The 20,043-nt window shown below is 44.5% G+C and overlaps 1 protein-coding gene across 5 annotated transcripts in view; it reads left to right on the top strand.

Annotated features, from left to right (window-relative positions):
* Positions 1-20,043, top strand: part of CORO1C (coronin, actin binding protein, 1C) — a 52,096-nt gene that overhangs the window by 7,808 nt on the left and 24,245 nt on the right. For 2 of the 5 annotated variants that reach the window (XM_010582086.1, XM_010582091.1), the window contains exon 2: positions 17,263-17,462. In XM_010582086.1, coding sequence (XP_010580388.1) covers positions 17,268-17,462 — 195 coding nt within the window. In that variant the 5' untranslated portion in view covers positions 17,263-17,267. Of the gene's footprint in view, positions 1-68; positions 386-1,530; positions 1,554-13,034; positions 13,058-17,262; positions 17,463-20,043 lie in introns of those variants that run through there. The other 3 variants (XM_010582088.1, XM_010582090.1, XM_010582089.1) reach the window with 3 other exon arrangements.

Here is a 20,043-nt window from a genome sequence, read left to right on the forward strand (position 1 = left end):
CGGCCGCCTTCTGCGAGGAGGGGACGGGCGGGGGGGTGTTTTTTCTTTTGTTCGGCAGGTTTTTTTCCTTTTTTTTTTTTTTTCTTATGGCGATGCAGCAGCAGCTCGATGGCACCGGGTGCCTGCGTGTCCCCCCGCCCCCGCGTCCCCGCTGCCACCCTGTAATGTTGCAGAGGACAAAAGATGACTGGAGGGTTTAGTTGGTTGTTGGTTTTTTGTTTTGTTTTTTTTTACGGTGCATGTCACGCCGTTATTAATGGCTCTTCTGAGTCTGCTCGGGAGACGTGTAAAGTCCTGGGTCGTATGACATGTTCTTGGGCTTTGGTTTTTTATGCAGAAAGCCACATTGTTTTAACAGCAGTGTCTCAAAGGCCAGAATTTAAAGGTTAGTACTTACCCGTGCTTTGTCAGATTAGCTGCCTCTCCACTCAGGATACAGGGAAAGACACCCGACATGCAACCGCACAAATGTTCAGCTGTAGTACCCCGGCTAGACAATGTGATGCTGTGACTGCACAGGAGACAGGTCTGAAAAAAAAAAAAAGGACTGAAAGCTGACTGGAAACAAAAGTAAAACTGATTGATGCAGTTTTATTGTTAAAGATAACTGATACGCATTAGCATCGTGGTTTTTTTAATAGCTGTAGTTTCAGTCCTGTACACGTTTGTTTGAGCATGTCTATTCAGCCTATTCACGCAGATGTGTGTGTGGATTAGTGTAAGCAAGACCAAGGATGTTAGCAAAATGAAAGAGTGACGTTTTGAATATACTAGGCTGTGGCTGATTTTTTCAGTTTGCCGATACCGATTCTGGTTTAATTTTAGGCTAGGCTGTATCCAAACTACTTGCCACTATCCTTTCTCCTCGTGTGCGCCTCTAAGCACATGCAGGAGAGAAGCTCTGTGCCTGCTGGAAGTGTGGGAAAATGGTGTGAACTGGCACAGTCCATCCTGTCAGAAGCGTGTTCGTATGTGCTGAACATGTGATGGCTAGAGAAAACAGCGGGTATCTTGTGCGTGAAGCAGGAGAGGATATATGCGATTTTCATTTGAATAACAAGCATTGAATCATCTTTTCTGCTCAAGGGGAAAAAACAGATGGCTGTGCACTCACTGAGACATTTTATTGCAGCTAATATTCATGTTTGTTAAAGGCTGTGTACACAAAGGTAGAAGATCAGATAGTGTTGCAATCAAGTTAATGCATATTTATTTTGGGTATATATGTTTTTAGTATTTTCAGTAGCCATAGTAAGACCTGGCACACTCGGGTACATGTCAGGGAGCATTTGCTTTGTGTTTGTTTTAATATAGCACTTAATAATAGTAATTTTTCAGTGGGCACTTGTAGCCTTTTATACAGATTGCTTTAATCAGCATTTGTGTGTCTCTGTGTTGGCATTACTCTGTCTTCTAGTGAGCTGCCTTTTCAGACATCATTGGACTTTTTCAAGTTAAATCTTCATGCTTATTGCATCTGTCACTTCTGGGATTCACTCCAAGCAAAAGGCAGAGATTCAGTTTAATGGCAATGAGAAGGAATGCACAGAAGGGTAAAATATCAGCTTTCCTGAGTGATGCAGCAAAGGATGCGGAGAGATCTGCCCTCAGTAACTGTTCCATGCATCATGTTCAAGTTTAATATTAGACTTTAATGACGGCTTCATAAAATGGCTCATTAAAGCACAGCGTTGCGTTTTGATCGTTAAGAGAATTTATGTTATTGGTTTTAATTTGATTATCGATTCCGAGGACCATAACTTGGATGCCAGCTTCCTATTTTGAAGACATGAGCAAAACACTTCCTGGCCTGAGTTTGCAGCTTGGTGAGGTCATCAGCGCACCACTCCCAGGGCTAGGAATGTCCTTTCAGGCAAACTCACAGGCAGATTTTCACTTGACTTTTAAAGTATGGGTTTGTTTGTTTTGATTGTGTTTTACTGAGGCTTTTGTGATAATCTCAGTCCTTCTTTCAGGATGTGTTGGAACAGAAACTCACTGAGGATTTGAAGTGCCCCAGTTTAAGCCTTTACAGGGCATATGAACAAGAATTAAATGTCAGTGTTCTCTTCTAGCTCTTTCCCTGTAGTCTCCCCCACCTAATATTTTTGGTCTGCTTATATTCTGGTTGTTTACTCTGAAATTAGTCTGATTAGAAACTGCTTACAGCTTCAGTTTACAGTCACCCTGGTTATATTGCCACATGTGAAAAGTCAGATTGTCAGTGGCTTTAAGCTGACAGGACACGAACTGGTATTTTTTTTGTCATGATATGCACAAATGCAGGTGGTGGCGGTGGTGTAGCTGGGGTGAATGCCAAGTCAAAACTAAGGCAAAAAGATTTAGGTTAGCTGAAGTGACTCAGGAAAGCTAGCACTGAAAGTTGATTATTCTGGATGTGTTGAATATACCAGTATAGTTGGGAATCGGTTACTGGGCCCTTTCTTTCTATTTGCTAGTAGGATTGCTTTGTTCTACTTTTTCCTTATGTGAGTATACTAAAAACGTATTATTTGTTTCTTTTTGAGGTTATAATTGTTCAGTACATGACTTTGCAGGTGTTTTTAGATGATAGCTTTAGGCACGTAAAATGCCAGGGTAACCCTAGAATTATTTGGCTTCTCGATGTAGCAGTGATGAGCCCAAGAGGTCCCACTGGCAGCAGGTCTGGCTTTGCGCTGGAGGATTCTCTGATGCCAAGTCTGGCACTGATGGTCCTCGGAGGAGCAAACTGTCTGGAGAGGTTCCTCACAGGATATACCAGCCATTAGTTGTATTACCAACCATTAGTTGTATATGTGCCAGTATGGGTTTGTGTAGTGGATACATATCTGATCAGAATTTTTAGTGGCTGGATGTGGAGGTAATGATGTAGCTATAAAGTAGAAGGTGACTGTTGGGCAAATAGATAATTTTCCTTTACACCTCAGCCATGCAGTTCTTCATGCCGATAAGACAAATGTCATCTCTTTACAACAGACACCTTCGTAACAAGTCACAAAGTGCTCCTGAAATGGAAAAACTCCATTTTGTGATGGAATACCATGAAAGCTTTAAAGTCCTGCTCTGTAGGTCAGGAACTAGCAAGGAAGTTGACAGAGAACTAATGAAAATGGTATCTGCTGCTGCCTCCTAAGGGGAAAAAAAACCCATGTTGTTCTTTCGAAGGCTGCCAGCCTGCTGATGCTCTCATGATGCTCGTCAGTAGAAGAGCTCTCCTTGGTTTAGAGGTGACAAATTAAAACATGGGCTCTTTCACCATTTTCTTCTTTGCTTTTCTTCTTTGTTAAGATACCAAGGTAGAATCACCTGCATTGGAGAAAGGATAATAGCGTTTATTCAGCACTATCACTTTGCTGCTTCAACGTTATTTGCTTTGTCTTATCCAAATTTTGTTGATGATAACAGAAAATGATACATAATATGCTTTTTGCTATGAGCATGTAATGACTCCTTTGAGGTCTGGCTCTCAGTGGGAGAAGCTGGATGTGGTTGGATCAGTTATAGTGGCTCTGTTTGACATTGAGCTGGACCTCTCAATCCATCATAATTAGGTTATTCTTGTTTTCCCTTTTAATAGTTTAATTTGAAAAGCAATGGAAATAAAATTAAAACAGTGGTAGGATCTGACTTAAAGTGATTAAGGTTCAGCCTGATGCAGTCAGGCATGTCGAGATGAGCTCGCAGCTTTCATCTGGAGTGTTGCTGAGCTGCGCTTAGGGCCAAGTGTTCCCTTTAGGAAGGATCATGGTTTCCCTGTGGCTCTCCAAATCTTGGCTGGCCGTAGCATCTTTTTAGTTATGTATGTACAAGCATATATGTAATCTCTGTACAGTTCTTCTTAGCTGAATATTAAGGCAACCATTTCTGCAGTCTTATCAAATACGCCTAAGCAGATTTCTTAAAACTAGAGGAGAGTGGTGTGCCTAGAACTAGACCGTGTTTGCATCCATGTATGAACCTAGGCAATACATTTAACCTGCAATTCCTGGTGTAAGTAGTCCCTGGAAAATGAACTTCAAATTTAGAAATGTGGGAACTTCCCCTCCCTCACCCTCCATCCCCCTAGTTCTGCGTATAGTTGCTATAGAGACTGTGTTCTGGAGTCCTTGAAAATCCATTGTTTATCTCACATAAATGTATAAACCTGCTGTATTGAAACATCACACTATGAAGCGTCCCCTTCCCTTGCAAATCTGATAGGGACTTGACATCCTAGGGTACTGCACATTTTGATATTGGACATGCATCAGGCACAATCAGACAAACTGATAAAGAGTGTAATTAGCACCACCAGGGATTAGCAGGCAATAACAAATTCAAGCCATAGTAAGCACTCTGTCCCTTGGGAGCTGGGCAAACTGGCAGTGCTGGGCAGATGATCACTTGATACGGAAGATAGTCATCAGCAAAGGCTCCATGGTGAGGGACTTGGCTCAGTGCTAGTATTACCTCTTGAAATTGCCTTTTTTACACCCCTCCACCCCCTTTTTGCTTTAAATACTTAAAAAACTCACAATTTATTAGTTCATGCTGGAATCTTGAATGCCCAACTGAGTCGGGGTATATGCTTGGCATTTACTTGGCATTTTTCATCATACAGTGGCCAGTCAGCATTACAGTTGTTTCTTGCAGTTACCTGAGTGAAACAGATTGATATCCTTGTTTTCAAGTTGGAAATGTGAGGTTAAACGTTTTGCTCAGGGTCTTGCAGGTACAAGGCTGGGAATACTTCTAGCATATAATACTAAGTGTACCTGTTACTTTACAGGTGGTTCATTTTTTTGCACCAGCACACATGGTGTGATCTGTGTGTGAGTGTATAAATGGCCATTCTTACACTTAGCTTTTCAACTGTTAATTTCTTACTGCAGTACTTTCATTAATTATAGTGTATGTTGGAGGTTAGAGTAAATTGGCACAAAGCTGTCTTGTTCAGAACAGGAGGTGTATTAAATTTTTTGAGTTTTCAGTGATTTTTTTTTTTTAAGGTTTATTTTAATTTTTTGGATCTGCTGAGATCAGTTTGCAAGGCAGGAAAAAATTCTGAGCCAGCTTAGGCAAACATGAGTTGCCAGACGTACTTCAGCAATATATACTTCTGCTTTAGCACAGCGTGAAGTGTAGGCAAGAAACACTTCTAGCTGAGTGTCATCGTGCCTTCCAGCATCTTTTTTTCCTGGCCACTGCTGCTTTCTGGAGCAATTTGTTAAAGTTCTGCATGGTGTTTTAAGGTGCAGTTGTTTAAAGGTGGGCTACCCTGGTTTTGCCTCCTGTTTCACCATGCTTTGGATGCATTTGTGTTATCTCTGTACTCTCCACTTTGCTCCCTGATGTTTCTTTGGGGGTAAAGGTTATCTTTTTGTTCTTTATATGCAGTGCTTGCCACATTGATTGTCTGGTCTACTAGGGGAATTCTTAAGCACTATGAAAGATCACATGAAAACCAGCTGGGGCTTATCTCAGCGTAGTACTGCCTGTTGTTTTGGCTGGTCTCCTCCAGAATTGCTGTAAATGCCACAGGGACTCTCAAAGGGCTGGAAGTGTGGGTTGCACGTGCAGTAACATGACTGTCAAGCCAACAGGTAAGTAAAGGTTAAAGGTCATCAAACACAGGCTGTAATTCTTCATGCCTCTAACCAAAAACAAGTTCCTCAGCTGAGAGCAGCCAGCTGCAGGTCCCTTCCCCAAGAAATCAGCCTTCACCCAGCATGTATCAGGGTGCGATTTTCCCCATCAGGTAGGCAGAGAGCTGCTGGGGGGGTGCTGGGGGTGTCGCAGACAGCAGGTACACGCCTCGTCCTTGGCACAGGGAGCCTGTGGGTGTAGGAAAGTGTTCTTCCTTCTTGCATCTGAAATCTTTCTTCATAGTGTAGCAGGAATGTTTATTATAGCTGCTTACTAAACTAAATAAGCTTTCCTAAGTAATTTTTTTTTTCTCACCTGCCTAGAGAGGTGAGAAACGTGCTCTGTGTTGCACTCGTGGCTTGACACCAGCTTGCCCAGGCTGCTGCCCTCTTAGCTGCAGCGTGCGGCAGCTGGGGCTCTGCCGCAGCACAGGACAGCAGCCTTGGCCTGAAACGGATCAGCGACAAAGAACATCTGTAGGACAGAGGAAATGTGCTTGAACTTGGAACCCTTTGCTAAAACAGATGTTTGAGGGGCTGTAATTGGTACCACAAGATAGGGATTTAAAATCAAGTTAGCGGATTGAACTATCTGGATTTGAGTTTTAGCCTCCCCCAGTCCCTTCCTCCCTCCCCCAGCCCTGATTTCAAATTGCATGTTACAGAAATGGGACAGAATGACAATGGTACTCTTTGAATTATAGGCTGCTTGGCCAGAAAAGCTGGCAGGACAGCAAATGGAAATCTGGAGAAACATGCCAGTTCCAACTGTGAGAATTGAGATTCATTTTGCAGCTTATTTGTACAGCGTTAAAATCTGAAATGCGTTTGCGTTGTCCAGTTTGAACCTTCTGTGTTCTTCTGTGCTGAAGATACTGTCTTGTCTTTGACAATTAACCATGGTTGGTTTTATTTCGAGAACATCAAAAGCAGTTCAACATGAGTGCCTCACCTGTTGGGTGGGTGTCACTGCGTAGCTTGAGAAGTGAAAGCTTCTAAATTGGGCTTCGATTTAGCTAGCATTTGGATGAAAGTGTTCCTTAGGGTATGCTAACCAAACCCATCTCTACTTTTTGAAGTAGAGTGTCTCCATTCAAAATTGCAGTGTGATGGACCACACTGATCTGTGCTGTAACTCCAGTCTAACTGTGATATTGTCCAGGTCTCTGGCCCATCACATTTGCCATTACAGGGCTGGAAACAAACTTAAGACACCACAACAGCGGTGTATGGCAGCAGTGCTGGTCCAAGAGGCACTGCCATTATGCTTGGCCATCCTGCTCCTCTCTGATCACATCCCCCGAGGCAGCGGTGTCTTCTCAGCGGGCTCCCGGCAGGTCTCGGTGTTGTGCTCCATCCAGCAGACCAGCGGAGCCTTTGTGGTCACGCAGGGCCATCTGGAGAATGCTGCATCCTCGCTTGGTCAGTCTGACTCACACTTGGCTGGTCTATTTGTGAGCCTCGGTTGTGCTGATCTGTTGTTTCTGCTTTATTTCTAAGTTGCGAGGAATTTGTGTCCCAGCTAACTCTGTGTTTATAGCGGAGGGCTTTCTGCAGGTCCTGGTTTCCTGATGGTGGCTCTCAGGCTGTAGTGCTACAGCACCCTTAAAGAACTGGGACCTGCGACCTTTTATCTATGAGACCGTTTATCTCCTTAAAACATCTGTAACATTTATAGTTTCTTCCTGTGGATACCATAGCATGTTGTAATTGAGGAGGAATAGAAAACAGTTTATCAAGTCCTTTGGAGATTTCTCCATTTCATAAATCTTCTTGTCATTTTTTTAAGGAATGATCCAATTAACTGTAGGCAAGGAGAATCAGTGTAATGTTTCCAATAATGTCTTAAAGCCACTGGAGTTTAACAGGAAATGTGCTTACCTTAGAAAATACCATGTTAATCAAATCGCCTTCATGTCTGCACTTCTTGACTTTTGCAGAATGGGAAATCTGCACATGTTATTCTTTCTGTGCTTTAGGCTCCCAGCACCTGGGTACTACTTTCTGCTTGACTTCTAGCTTAAGCTCATCATGGAAGAGGGCAGAATACATCCTGTATTGGGAGTTGAGTTTCAGGTCTAGTGGCTACTGGTGAGCTCCTCTATCATACACTTAGAAAGGCTTATGTTTGCCCTTTATTTCATTTGGGCACCTTTGATTGCTTCAAGTTGTAGGAGAAAATACAGTTGTTTTCCACTGTTAGCACTCTGTCATGTTAGGAAAAAGCGCTTATGCCTTAGCTGGTTAGTTGGGAAAGGTGGGACCTAGTGGTGATTTGGTGAGAAATTAATGAAGCCATGCTGGGGAAGTGCTCTTTCTCCATTTGTAACTACCATCCTTAGCTGGTAGTAAGATTTCTCCCAAAATTAGGTTAAAAAAAAAAAAAGGCAAGCTTGCGACTGTGTCTCAGGAATATGGTCTGGAAGAAGCCTGCATGTAACCTTCAAGAGAGCTGAAGAATTCAGCATATTGGGGTAGCAGCACTGAGCAGATTGATACTTCCTTGTTAGCTCGGTTGCACTGATAAGAGAACTAGGTCAGCTCTATGGAGAAAGCATTTTATCTGCATACTTCTCTTAACTGGAATCCTGGCGCTTGGCTGTTGTAACAGGCTTGCTGACTTGCAGCTCTACACAGGGGGTTGTGCTCTCTGTCTCATGTTTTCCTCGGGGTCAAAGTGTGGTCTGAAGCCCTGTTGCTTTCCTCTCTGTGGCATGTGCTGCTTTTACTGTGGGGGTGATGCAGTCGGTCCCCAGGGGTGTAAGTAGCATCTTCCGTCATGCTGGTGTAATGTCTCTGGCTGAAGTTCATAGGGCTGTTTTTCAGCTCTGGAAGTATATTGCTCTGTCTCTTGGCAGTGGATGAGGATACAGTGTGCAAAGAAGCATCTCTGGTGTTTATTCCAGTGGAGAAAGTAGAGGAGAACGAAAGCTCTTGGTGGGGAGCTTATGAAAGGCTATGGCCTTCTGTGGTTGGTGGTGTCTTAAGGTGGGAGTCTGTCTACTCCAGTGCAAAGATTCCCTTTCCTTACCCTGTAAAGCTTGTTTGGTGCCCACCAACTGTGTAACTCTGTCTCCTGTGGCAGCAAAAGTAGAAGCTGAAATGTGGAGATGCACTCTGGTATCTGGGATGCTTAATCCACAGGTACCCTAGTCCTCTTTTCCCCATGTATTCTGTATATTACTTGCCTCTCTGAGGTTTTGTCCTGGGTTTCAGTGCTCCCCCCCCCCCCCTTGCTCTCCTCTGCCTTCTGTTTTCATTTTTGCTGACCTTTTTTGCCCAGTGTGTGTTAAATTCCTATCATCCAAATACATCACACATTGCTGCCTATGAGGTAGGCAGTTTTAGTGCCAACCGACAAAAGGTGCTATAAAAGATGTAAACCCAAAAGAGGAAGTTGGTTTGGAGGTTGTTGCTCTGGCACCCATTCATGCTCCTCAGCTGCCTTGCCATTTCAGATCCATGGTTTGTATAACTGCTGCAGTGTTTCTCTTTGCTGGTTACCCATCCCATTATGGCCTTCTGATAAATTATTTTGTGTAATGATTTTTGTGTGCATTCACGGTTCTAGCTTTATGGTAGATGACACAGATTAAATGAAGTCAGACAATGCTCTCTGTTTGGGGTAATGACTTTCAACTGTGGTGTCCTTTTGTCACTCTAAATTATGGTAAATGATGTAATGTTAGACCATAAAGATACAAGCTACAAAATGGTATGAGCAGTAAGATCCCCCAAGAAGATAAATTGCATTCCTGGAAATATTTTAAGTGAAAATATCCATTGCATCCCTATGTCAGCCACAGCATGGGAGATGCGCACTTGAGACAGCCATGCACAGGGTAAACACTTAGGAAATAACATATGCTTCTTCATGATGCCTAGAAGGTTTATGCATTATGGGCACTTAGAGTTCTTCGTATTATAATGGTCTTAGTATGATTGTTTCAGGGTACAGCTCTGAAAAACAGAATCATATCAAGTATTTCACAGGTTAGAACCAACACCTTGCACTTTGTCCAGAATAGCAATTTCAGCTTATTTTAAGTTTGGGTTGTGTTACATTTTTGAATGTGCTGGGCTCCCCAGTTGAGATATAATCGAATTCCCTGGTAGTTTGTGGTTTAGGTTCCCATCCCAAAATAGAATCTCGCCAGTGGTATAACAGCTGGAAATTTCAGTATTAAGTTCATATTCCAGCTTTTTGTCTTTAAAATGAAGTGAAATCAGATGGCAGGGTCTTGCTCAACCTAGACTAAAGTAACCAAAGACTGAAAACAATCTGTGCACAAATATGATGTATTTTGGAATTGTGACCATCTGTAGTAGTGTTCACCCTTGGTTTAAATAACTCTGAACATCTGAAAACAAAAGTTCTGTCAGCAATGGACTTAATATGGATTGATTTGAAATGGTACACCATAGAGGGAATAGCATTATGTTTAAAAGTAGAGGACTGCATCAAGGTATTCATGGCTGTTCCTTTTTTCTGTCAGAGGTTTCATGTGAAGTCATAGGGAGAGCTGAAATTTTTTGGGGCGGGTTTTTTTCCCCCCCCCCCCCCCAGTTGCCCAAATATTGCAAGACTTAATATCACGAGACTGAATTCATTGATTCCCTTGGTACTTGGAGAAGGAGATGAAGTCCTCCTTCAGCCTTGCTGGTGCCATACTGGTTCTCCACCGTGACAATGGTGGCAATTTGCTTCTGTGGTCTAATGCCACTTGTGACTCTCTGTAGAACATGTGCTCGCTGTGGTCTCCCGTGGGGTTAGCTTGCTCCTTTGGGGCTTGTCAGTCTGTGCTCATTTGGTTTCAAAGAACGGATGGTCTTCACTCTCCTTGCTATCTGCATGACTCAACTGGTGGAGCCGGCAGCAAATGCTTGCCTGCTTGCTTCCCCCATAGATATGTCTCGCTTTCCTTCCTCTGCCAAAGGTGTTCTCAAAAATGCTGTCCTTAAAATGATCTGGCAGACTTTTCTTCTAGATGAGTGAGTCTTCTGAGACATTTGTAAGATGCTGTCCTGTGCAGTATGCTAAGGCTGTAAAATATTTTTGTGGAATATGTGTGCAACTAGACAAAGCACAAGGCAGTGTATGTCCACAGGCACACATGTATGTGTGTTTGTGCTTGTGTACAATGTGGTGTGCACACATATGGGTTACAGAGAACCCACGGAGGTTGCACAGCCAAGTGCTCTGAAGTTAAGAAATGCCAGAAGTGAGCACTTAGGAAATAACCTGGGTAGTATTTGTTCCCTTTTTCACATGGCTGTTAGCTCAGTCCCTGCTCCACCAGCCCCTTGCTCTGTTGGGCACGCAGTGATGGCCGCGACGGTGGGATGGAGTCCTCCTTGCCTGTGTGGAGCAGGAGGTGCGATGGCATGGTGGTCTTTTTATGGCTTGAAAACCTCTGAATGCTTACATCTTCCATTCCATATGCGGCTCTGTACCTTATCTACCATGTGATGTTCAAAGTGCTCTGAAGAGTGAATTACTAGATTCCTTGTGGGCTCTTCTCTGGTGCTTATCTCCGTGATGGCCAACTGCTTTGCAGATGTGGCTCGGCCCTGCTGTGAGGGAGGGTGTTTTCTCTGCTTAGGCCTCAGGTTGAAACATCCATGGCCTGATGATTGGCTTATGATTATAACATACTTTTTTTTTTTTAAAGATTTCAGCTCTGAGCACTCATTGCTTTTGCAGATGAGGCCCAAGCATCTCAGCCAAGGTGTTCAGAAAGCCCTTGGGCTGCACAGTCAATGCCTGGGTACTCGAGAAACCTCTGGAGTTCCCCACATCAGGCACCCGTGGCATGGGCTCTCCTGTCTTGCAGTTTCACCAGTGGGATTGTCCCCTCTTCCTGCTGGCCCCAGCACCCTGTCCAACCCATAACAAATGAGGCAGGTGCCCCCTGGTATTAACCATCATTTGTAAGCAGTGCTGGTGGCATTGCCTATAGTGTATCTGGATTTTTTTTCTCCTTACCGGTTTTTCATTTGTTAATAGTTACCTGAGACTGTACATTTATTCCAAAGCTGCCATTGAAGTGTATCCAACCTCTTCAGTAAGGCTCTAATTCAGAGTTTGGGGGCTCACCATCAGCAGATGCAACTTATCTTGACATTTTCCACTTAAGGAAGAGCCTTTCCAGTCCCAAGTACCACCCTTTTGTAAGTAAGTGCCATTGTCCCTGTCCAGTGGATTTGTATCTCCTCGCTCCCTGGCTGCCTGTGACTTAAACTAGCCTTTTATTTCAAATGTCTCCCTTTCCAGAAGGGATCACAATCACATGGGCTGAGCAGGATTTTGCCATTAGTGGGGGGTTTTCCTGTAAGTGTTCCCTAGCAGGATGCATTTCCTCTTGCATAAGCAGGCTGAAAACCCTCCGAAGCCACAGAAATACATCTGTTGGATTCTTGAGACAGATAAATCCTTTATAAACAGGAAAATGGGCAAACTCATGGTAACTCTTGTGACACATCATGATGGGAGATCAGAAAGAAATGGAATGAAAAGTATCACTGTGCAAGCACAGCTGACGGCATCCTACATTTCTAAGGTCCTTTTAAACACTGACACAAAGGCCAGTGGCTGAGCTGTACGGCAGGCATAGACAGTGGGAGACAAAGTTAAATGTTTGGTAAAATTCAGCTGGAAGTCACTTGACGTTTGTGGGGGGAAGAAGAGTTTTGAAGGCTCTTTCCTATGTCCCCACCAGGATGCGTAAGATGCGGTGTGTCGTGGAGCAGGATCCAGGAGATCAGCGCAGTCGTAGATCTGTCAGCACTTCTATTGTAGTGGTCTTTGCAGGGTGTCTAACGCTTCTGTTTTAATTTTGCTGAGGGCTGTAACTCTGGCAAAATTTAAACTCCTTTCAACTCCTAGTTGTGAGGTTTTAAATCCTCCAAATTTGTACTTCACAAAAAAAAAAGAAAATATTTCCTGTCTAGCAAGTGTATGGAGATCGTTCCAGCTCTGTAGCTAAGATTTAACAGCACAGACAATGATCTAATTAACTTCCTTTTTGAAAACTCTTGCTCCAAGTCTACTTCCTAAGAGTAAATCCCTAGCACAGCCCCATTAACCATGGATGCTCTTGCTTGCCCGCTCGGGTATTTCCAAAGTCACTTCCCAAGGGGCCAGGTCACGCTTTTGCATGTGTGATAGAGGCTGAATCAGTCTTTCCTTAGGGTGAATCATTTCAGATGTTGGTGTCTCACCTGACAATCCTACAAGTGGCCAACCTGGGAGCTCCTGCCTGCAGCTTGTCTCCACCGATGGCCACACATGGCCCTGCTGAGAGAATCTGTGGCAACCAAATTCAGCTGTGGTTTTCTTGCAGATGGTGGAGGAGGGGATCCTTTGCACTGCAGTATTGAGAAACAAGTGAGGATGCTAAATGCCCTTCACATTTTAACAAGAGGCTGGGGTAGGGAGAAGATGACTTTTTTTTTGGTGCTTAGGATCAAGCTAACCCTGGTTTGTTTTTCACCTGCTCCCTTTCTGTGGTGTGCTGCAAGATCCACAGTCGCTGCTCTTCAGAACTGCAGCCTGCACATTCCCCCCCCCCCTCCTCCTCTCTGGAGAGCAGCCAGATCAAAATGGCTGTGATCCAACGCCAAGAATCACTCCCTTTGCTATGGAAATGAGGACTTGGAGGCTGCTCACCATGTGTTCATCAGAGAGTTCCTGCTAAGGATGATGAGCTGTAGGTGGGGAAGAGGGCAGCGAAGGTGTGCTTGATCAAATCTGTTTGGAACAAATAAGGATATTTTTGGATACATCTGACTCTTTGCATTTTTTAAAAGTCATTTATAGAAAACCAAAAAAATTACCCTTTCCATCAAATGGTAAGAATGAGGGAAATAAAGTAGTAGGATTTCACCATAGGATAAAGGGTGTTTCTCTTCCATTAGAGTGGAAGGGGTGGCAGACCTCCCAGTATCTGATATTTGAGATAAGCATTTTTTTGTGTGTGTGTGTGGTGTTCTGGTATTGATCAAGAGAAAGAAAGATATGATTATCCAAGCTATACAAATAATCCTTCTTCTTAACTATCATATCCACATTCCTAGCATTAAAGTGGACAAATTGCAAAACCCCTGGGTATAGGATACATTGACACCGGGCAATTTGCTGCGGGTTAACTCAGCAAGGCATGTTTAAGCCTTTGCTTTACTTTCTTCTAAACCATCAGATTTTAATCTTGATGCACAGTGGGATGGGAACATTGCCAGTGGGTGAACAGTCACGAAAATTGACTGTGCATAAAGCAGGGGACTTTTCCCTTCTCGTAGATGAGTTATGCACCCCAGGCAGATGACTGAGTAGGGTTTTGCTGCAAGGTGTGCTTTCAAGAGGGAAAGGGCCAAGCCGTTTGCAAGCTTCCTGCGGTGTTGCAGCACGCTGGGTTTTGCAAGAACATCCCTGCTTCTTCAGGGTGGCCTGGTGTCACCTCTTCTGCCAGTGAGGGATGGAGGTGGCTGGGAGGAAGGGGGTGATGCTGCTCCTGCATGCTGCCGGCTACAGGAATTGGAGCTGTGGATGCAAAAGTCTGGGCAGCGGAGCCCTGCCTGCCGTGCAGTGCCCAAACAGCTTACGGCTGGGAGGAGCCCTCTCGGGATGAAAATGTCTGACAGGTCTCTGAATGAGTCTACACAATAAATTAGTAACTGGGTGTGGAACTGCATTTTTTTATGGTGTATCTTAATTGGGCCTCAGGCAGCTTGATAGTACGGCGTGTTTCTTGTCTTTCGGGGATCTTTGAGTCGAAATTCACATTTTCTTTGTGCGTGATTCAGTGGGGCTGGGGCTCGGCTGGGAACATGCTCTGAATCCACCCAGGGACTGGGGCTGGTGCCCCTGGATGGAGCTGTGCCCTGCCTCATCCACCCGCCCACCCACCCTCCCCGCTGGGGACGGCCACGCGCGGATCCCTGGCGAGCCCACCAAGCCGCCTGCGCTGGCAGCACTCCACCTCGAGGCACGCCGTACCATCTGCTTCGGCAGAGTTTCTCCCATCCATTTTGGATAACTTAATCTCCTCCTTTGCCTGAAAACAAAACAAAAACCTGCATTGCATTGCGAGCGGAGCGGTTGCATTTTTCCCCCCCCCCCAAAAATGGGTGCACTTCACTGCCAGGTGACTAATTATCTGTCTCCTGTGCATAATGGTTTGCTCCTAATATTTCACAGTCCAATTGCATGAAGGGTACTGTCTGCCCTACTCCATCCAGGTGTAGAGCTGAACGTGAACTCTGAGGGTGTTGCTGTGCATTATGAGCGTAAAAAGAAACCCGTGTCTGGATTTTGCACTCTTACCTGGAGTACGTACTTACTTGGCTGGAGCTGGAGAGCAGCTCCCGGTTTATGACTTCCCATTACGCTGCGGTGTCACCGGGCGTGTCCAGCGTGGAACAGGCCTTTTATTTGTGCTGTGAGTGAAATAGTTGGCAGAAACTGTATTATGCAATTCTATTAACATGGTAAGTACAGAGGAAGCCTAAGTTCATCTATAATATGATAGTAATCGTTACTAATTTATATATAGCTTTTTTCACGTGGACCTCTTAAGCACCCCAGGCATTCACAAAATCTTGCATTTAAAAACTGTTTTTTCTTCAGCTGTGTGAGTTCTTAATAAAATGGTGTCTGTGGCACTTCTGTAGCTTTGAAATGACAAGAGTTAATTGGGGAGATTTAACAGGACATCAGTATGGAAATGGTACCATGAGAACTGCTGCAGGGAAAACCCACATACTCGCAACGGCTGGAAATAAATGCAGAGCCCTTCATGCCTGTGTCACCAGCTCGCAGACTTCGGGTCGTCGGTGGCTGAAAGCCATTGCCATCTGCTTGTCCCGTATGAAAGCTGTCGGTGGCCTCCACCCCACACCTGGGGACAGATACCCCATAACTGGTGCATTTATTAGCTGTGTCTGCAGAGAAGCTGGCTCTTCCCTGAATAGGTAACTTGCTGACTGTGCCCCTTGGTTTGGGCTTTGCTCTTACCATCACACCGGTGACACTGATGGCACTTGCGCCTCGGCAGCGGGTCTGTGTCAGCAGCAGCTGCCCAGGCTGGAGATGGAGCTGCTGTGGAGATGGCCAGTGCCAATTCCTAAATGCTTCAGCTGGACATGGCTGGGGGGAGCTGGTGGAAGACAAATACTCTGATTTTTTTTTTTCTTATCTATGCGGAAACTGGAGTGTTTCACTTGATAGCTGTCTGTTAGGTTAATTGTAACATTTTTCTACTCTTCAGACATATTATGTGACTGCTTATTTGCCATCTCTGATGAGTGCTTTCCTCTAGTTGCTCAGCTTTTTGTTGCTGTTCATTATTTTTTTTTTTAAACCTCCAAGACTACAAAACACCCATCATTCTGAAGTCTCTTTTTCGCTACGGTTTCATGCAAAGCCTTTGCAGTTAGAGACAGACGTACAACCTTTTATCACTTTTGCTGCAGACAGGCTGTGTAGAGGGAGTTGTGCTCAAGCCATGTTTGGAGTCTCTCACTTGAGAGCTTCAGGCTGGTGGGTCTGGAGAAAGAAGCTCTGTGAAGCTGAGCAGTTTTTCCCAGCCTCTGCATGTGCTTGGGGACCTACTGGGAGGCGAGATAGGAGGTGGACTCTGCTTATTTTTATTTTTTTAAATATTTTTTTTTGCTTTCCCTCGGGACTGGGGCAGAAATACTTTTCTCATATGTAAAAGCAAGATGCTGTATGGAGGCTTCTTGTTCTCCTGCAAGCACTGATTGAGGGAGAAAATCTTGTATGGTGGGAAAAGTCCTTCCCAGATGCAAGGGCTCCGTAAGGTTGCATGTGTGGAGGGCAGGACAGTCGCTGTCTTCCAGGGTTGGTGTTCGTATGTGGTGTTGTGCCTGTGTCTTCTTCCAGGGCTCGAGTGCTGGAATTTTCCACCCCAGTCTCTTTCCCTCTATTCTAACTCAAGCCTTCTTGAAAATTATTTTTCTCAAGAGAAGAAGTGCTACAGACACACTAAGTTAATTTGAGTCATTAGCTTGTTTCCATTACTCCTTTCTGCCTAGGAAACTAATTTTATTATTTTTTAGTGAGATTTTGGAGTTAGAAGAAAGAAATGGAAGCTAGTGAACATGTGGAACCATTTCACAGGAACACCAGATTTTGAGAGCTTGCATTTTTATTTACATCTTCTAGACCCTGTCTGACTTGAAAGTAAACAAGTTCAACCCAAGACCAGATTTATCCCTGAAAATATGTGGAGACTTGTCTAAAAACTGCTTTTAGGATTAGGAACTTCCTTTACTGCAATAAGAGAATACGTTTACAATGGGAAAACTGATGTTTAACTGGCAAATTCTTTCTGTAAAACACCCTTGGAAGTGCAGTTCAGTTGTGTTTGGTGCAAGACAGCCTGAAACTTTACTAAAAAACAAAACAAAAGGCAAAACTGGCTGAGAACTTAGCAGGTCTAAAGCAAGGTGCAGGAACAGTGAGTGAAACTGTATTTCTGTGTTGCTGGAAGCTGGGTGATGGTGCAGGCGAGAGGGTCCCATCCTGTGGAGGTCCTTGGCAGGCATCTTCTGGGCAAGCAGGAGGTCCCTGCATCTGTAACTGATCTCCTTCTTTTGACGTTCCTCTTCTCTGCAGACACAATGAGGCGAGTGGTACGACAGAGCAAATTTCGGCACGTGTTTGGCCAAGCGGTGAAAAACGATCAGTGTTACGACGACATCCGCGTTTCCCGTGTTACTTGGGATAGCTCCTTTTGTGCAGTAAACCCCCGATTTGTTGCAATAATTGTAGATGCTAGCGGTGGCGGAGCGTTCTTGGTGCTGCCTTTGCATAAGGTAAGTGCTTTTTGAAAGTTTCTCGCTATGACATGCTCAGCTTTGTTGTCATTTCGGCATTTGTTTATGAATAACATTAAGGCTGTGAGGTCTCTGCTGTGTTGTGACAAATGCTGCTCAGTAGTGCCATGTAAGAATCCATTTAATGTCTCTGTAATCAGTGTAATGCTTCCTGTACATGAAACACAGTAAATAAGTGGTTTGCTTGACTAATCTGAGCCAATTTTTTATGGCAGAAGTTTTTACGTAGACTCATACCCCTCATGAATCATACTCCTAATACTCTTTATTTATGATAGCAGTGGTCAGGTTTTTCTGCTGTTGGGGATTTGGCTTTCTGAGCTCTTCGAGTGTCACTTAATTCAGGAATGCACCTGAACCTAACTACTTCTTGCAGCCCTGTATCAGATGGATGCGAAGGAGTGAGCTGGTTCCAAGAAAGGCATTTCCATGGGCGTCCTGGCCCTGGCATCTCAGCTGGTCTAGACTGCTGCCAGCCCCTTCAGTTACTCTTTCTCTGTATGGTATAAGACAAGAATAATCTCAGTAAAAAAACAGCTCATCCAGGTACCACCACAGGTGTCCCACAGTTCTCCCAGATCACAAGGCTGTGTCTAGGCTTTATTATACTTCAGCCAGATCTTGTTATCCCCTAGTACCTGACATACCGAGGAGAGGGGCTTCATCTGATCATGGGCAGGGAAACACCCCTTACATTATCTACTGTGCAAAATGCTGCTAAGTCTCCAATAAATAATCTTTCAGTGAGCCCATATATACAGTCTACTTCTTTCCCTTACGCTTTGAATTTATTTGTAGAACCCCAGGGGTGTGTTTTGCAAAATACACAGAAAAGTTAGGTTCCTGTCCGTCAGCCATGAGAATGGACGGATCAAAGGTTTGGAAGGAGGCTGAAAAGATGGGTACAGAGAAGCCTTCCTGGCAGTACCTCTTAGAATGCTGTGGTATAAAAGCACACAAATGAGCAGGAGCAGTGTCTTAGACTGAAATAAATTCCTGTTGCCCCCTGATACAGCATGGAAAAAATTGCAGAGCATCTTTCTTTTACCCTTGTTGGAGGGCAGTGCTCTCATCTCCCTTTCTGATGCTTGACCAGCAAATTCTTGTGATGAAAGTCTTTTTCTGTAACATTATTTTCTTTGTGACCCTCAAGCTTCTCTTAACTATACACTTAAGATGTCCTCAGTCTGTCATCAGCCCTGTCCTTTTTTTCCTAGCTCCATTTGCAGATCTGCCCTGTTTATATATAGAAATAGTGACCAGAATTGAATATAGCATCCCACATGGCGAGTGCATTGCAGGAACAGAGGCAGCGAGTTCTCACTTAAGCCACAGTTGTGCTAAGTGAAGCAAGCCAAACCCTTAGCCTCCTTTAAATAGCTCTCCATTTTGCTATCTTATTAACAGCCCTTCTTTACAAATATTCTGGTTTGCGGTCATCTTAGGGCCACATGTCCTGCTCTTGCCCAAGCCACGCACGATGGCACAGATCTCGATTAGAAATTCCTTGCTCAACACAGCACGCAGTTGCACTCGTGTTGCATCATGGCACAATCAAATGCCGATGGCAGAGGATGCGCACCCCTCTTTTTCTCTTACTTCCCAGTGTTTTCTCAGTCCCTGGCAGAAATTCTTGCTAATTCTGAGTGATCTGGCCTTTTGAATTTTTAAGTGCCATCTTATGTTTGGGTTTTTTTACGTTTATTCAGTTATTCCTCCTGCCCGCCTCTGTATTTGTCATTGCATTTGTGCCCTCAATGATGTTCCTGTCCTGTTTTATACAACTATTTAATATTCACATATGAAAAGGTTTCATGCGAAGCTTGAAGAACTCTGTTCCTGAACCCCCCAGCCTGACACGTTCTTTTGCAATGCAACACGTTGCTGGCTTTGCTCTAACCAGTTCCTATGTTCCTCATTTATTTTTATAGCCTCGGCTGATGAAATTGTTCCTTCAGTTCCTTCAACACCCTAAAATTTTGATTTCTGTTTGAGCCCATTTAGCAGAGGTATTCATTGAGTTCCCACAGCAAAATCCTTGCTGTTATGTTCAGGGGGGGGAAAAAAATAAAAAGGGGGTCAATTTTAAACCATGGGTTTGGTATGATTTTAAAATTAAGCCATAAAAATACACTTGCTGCATTTCAGAGCCTTCAGGAGGCTGCCAGAGTCTGCAGGGAAAATGGCCCTCCTAGAACTTAATTGCATCGTGTCCGCTCGAATCCAGCACTGTGCGGGTCACTGTGAATTACTTCGAATGTGGCTTGACCTTCCGTGAGCGGTGAGCCGAGCCTGCGCTTCAAAGGGCCCGTGTAATCCCAGAAAAGCAGTTTTTACTCATTTTAAATGTCTTTTTCCTTGCCAAGTTTCAGTAATATTGTGTTTTTGTTGTTGTGGCGGCGGGTTTTTGCTGCCAGGCGGGCGGCTCCCGGCTCCCTCCCCGGCCGTGGGCAGCAGCTGGGGGTCGGGAGGTCGGGGCGGGGTCTGTGTGTGGTTTTTGGGGGGCGGGATGAGCTCCCCGGGACCCCGCACCGAGCACCCATGTGCTGGGGAGGAGAAC

Source organism: Haliaeetus leucocephalus, unplaced genomic scaffold, assembly GCF_000737465.1.
Source record: "Haliaeetus leucocephalus isolate CR32 unplaced genomic scaffold, Haliaeetus_leucocephalus-4.0 Scaffold840, whole genome shotgun sequence".
In the NCBI taxonomy this organism is placed as follows: domain Eukaryota; kingdom Metazoa; phylum Chordata; class Aves; order Accipitriformes; family Accipitridae; genus Haliaeetus; species Haliaeetus leucocephalus.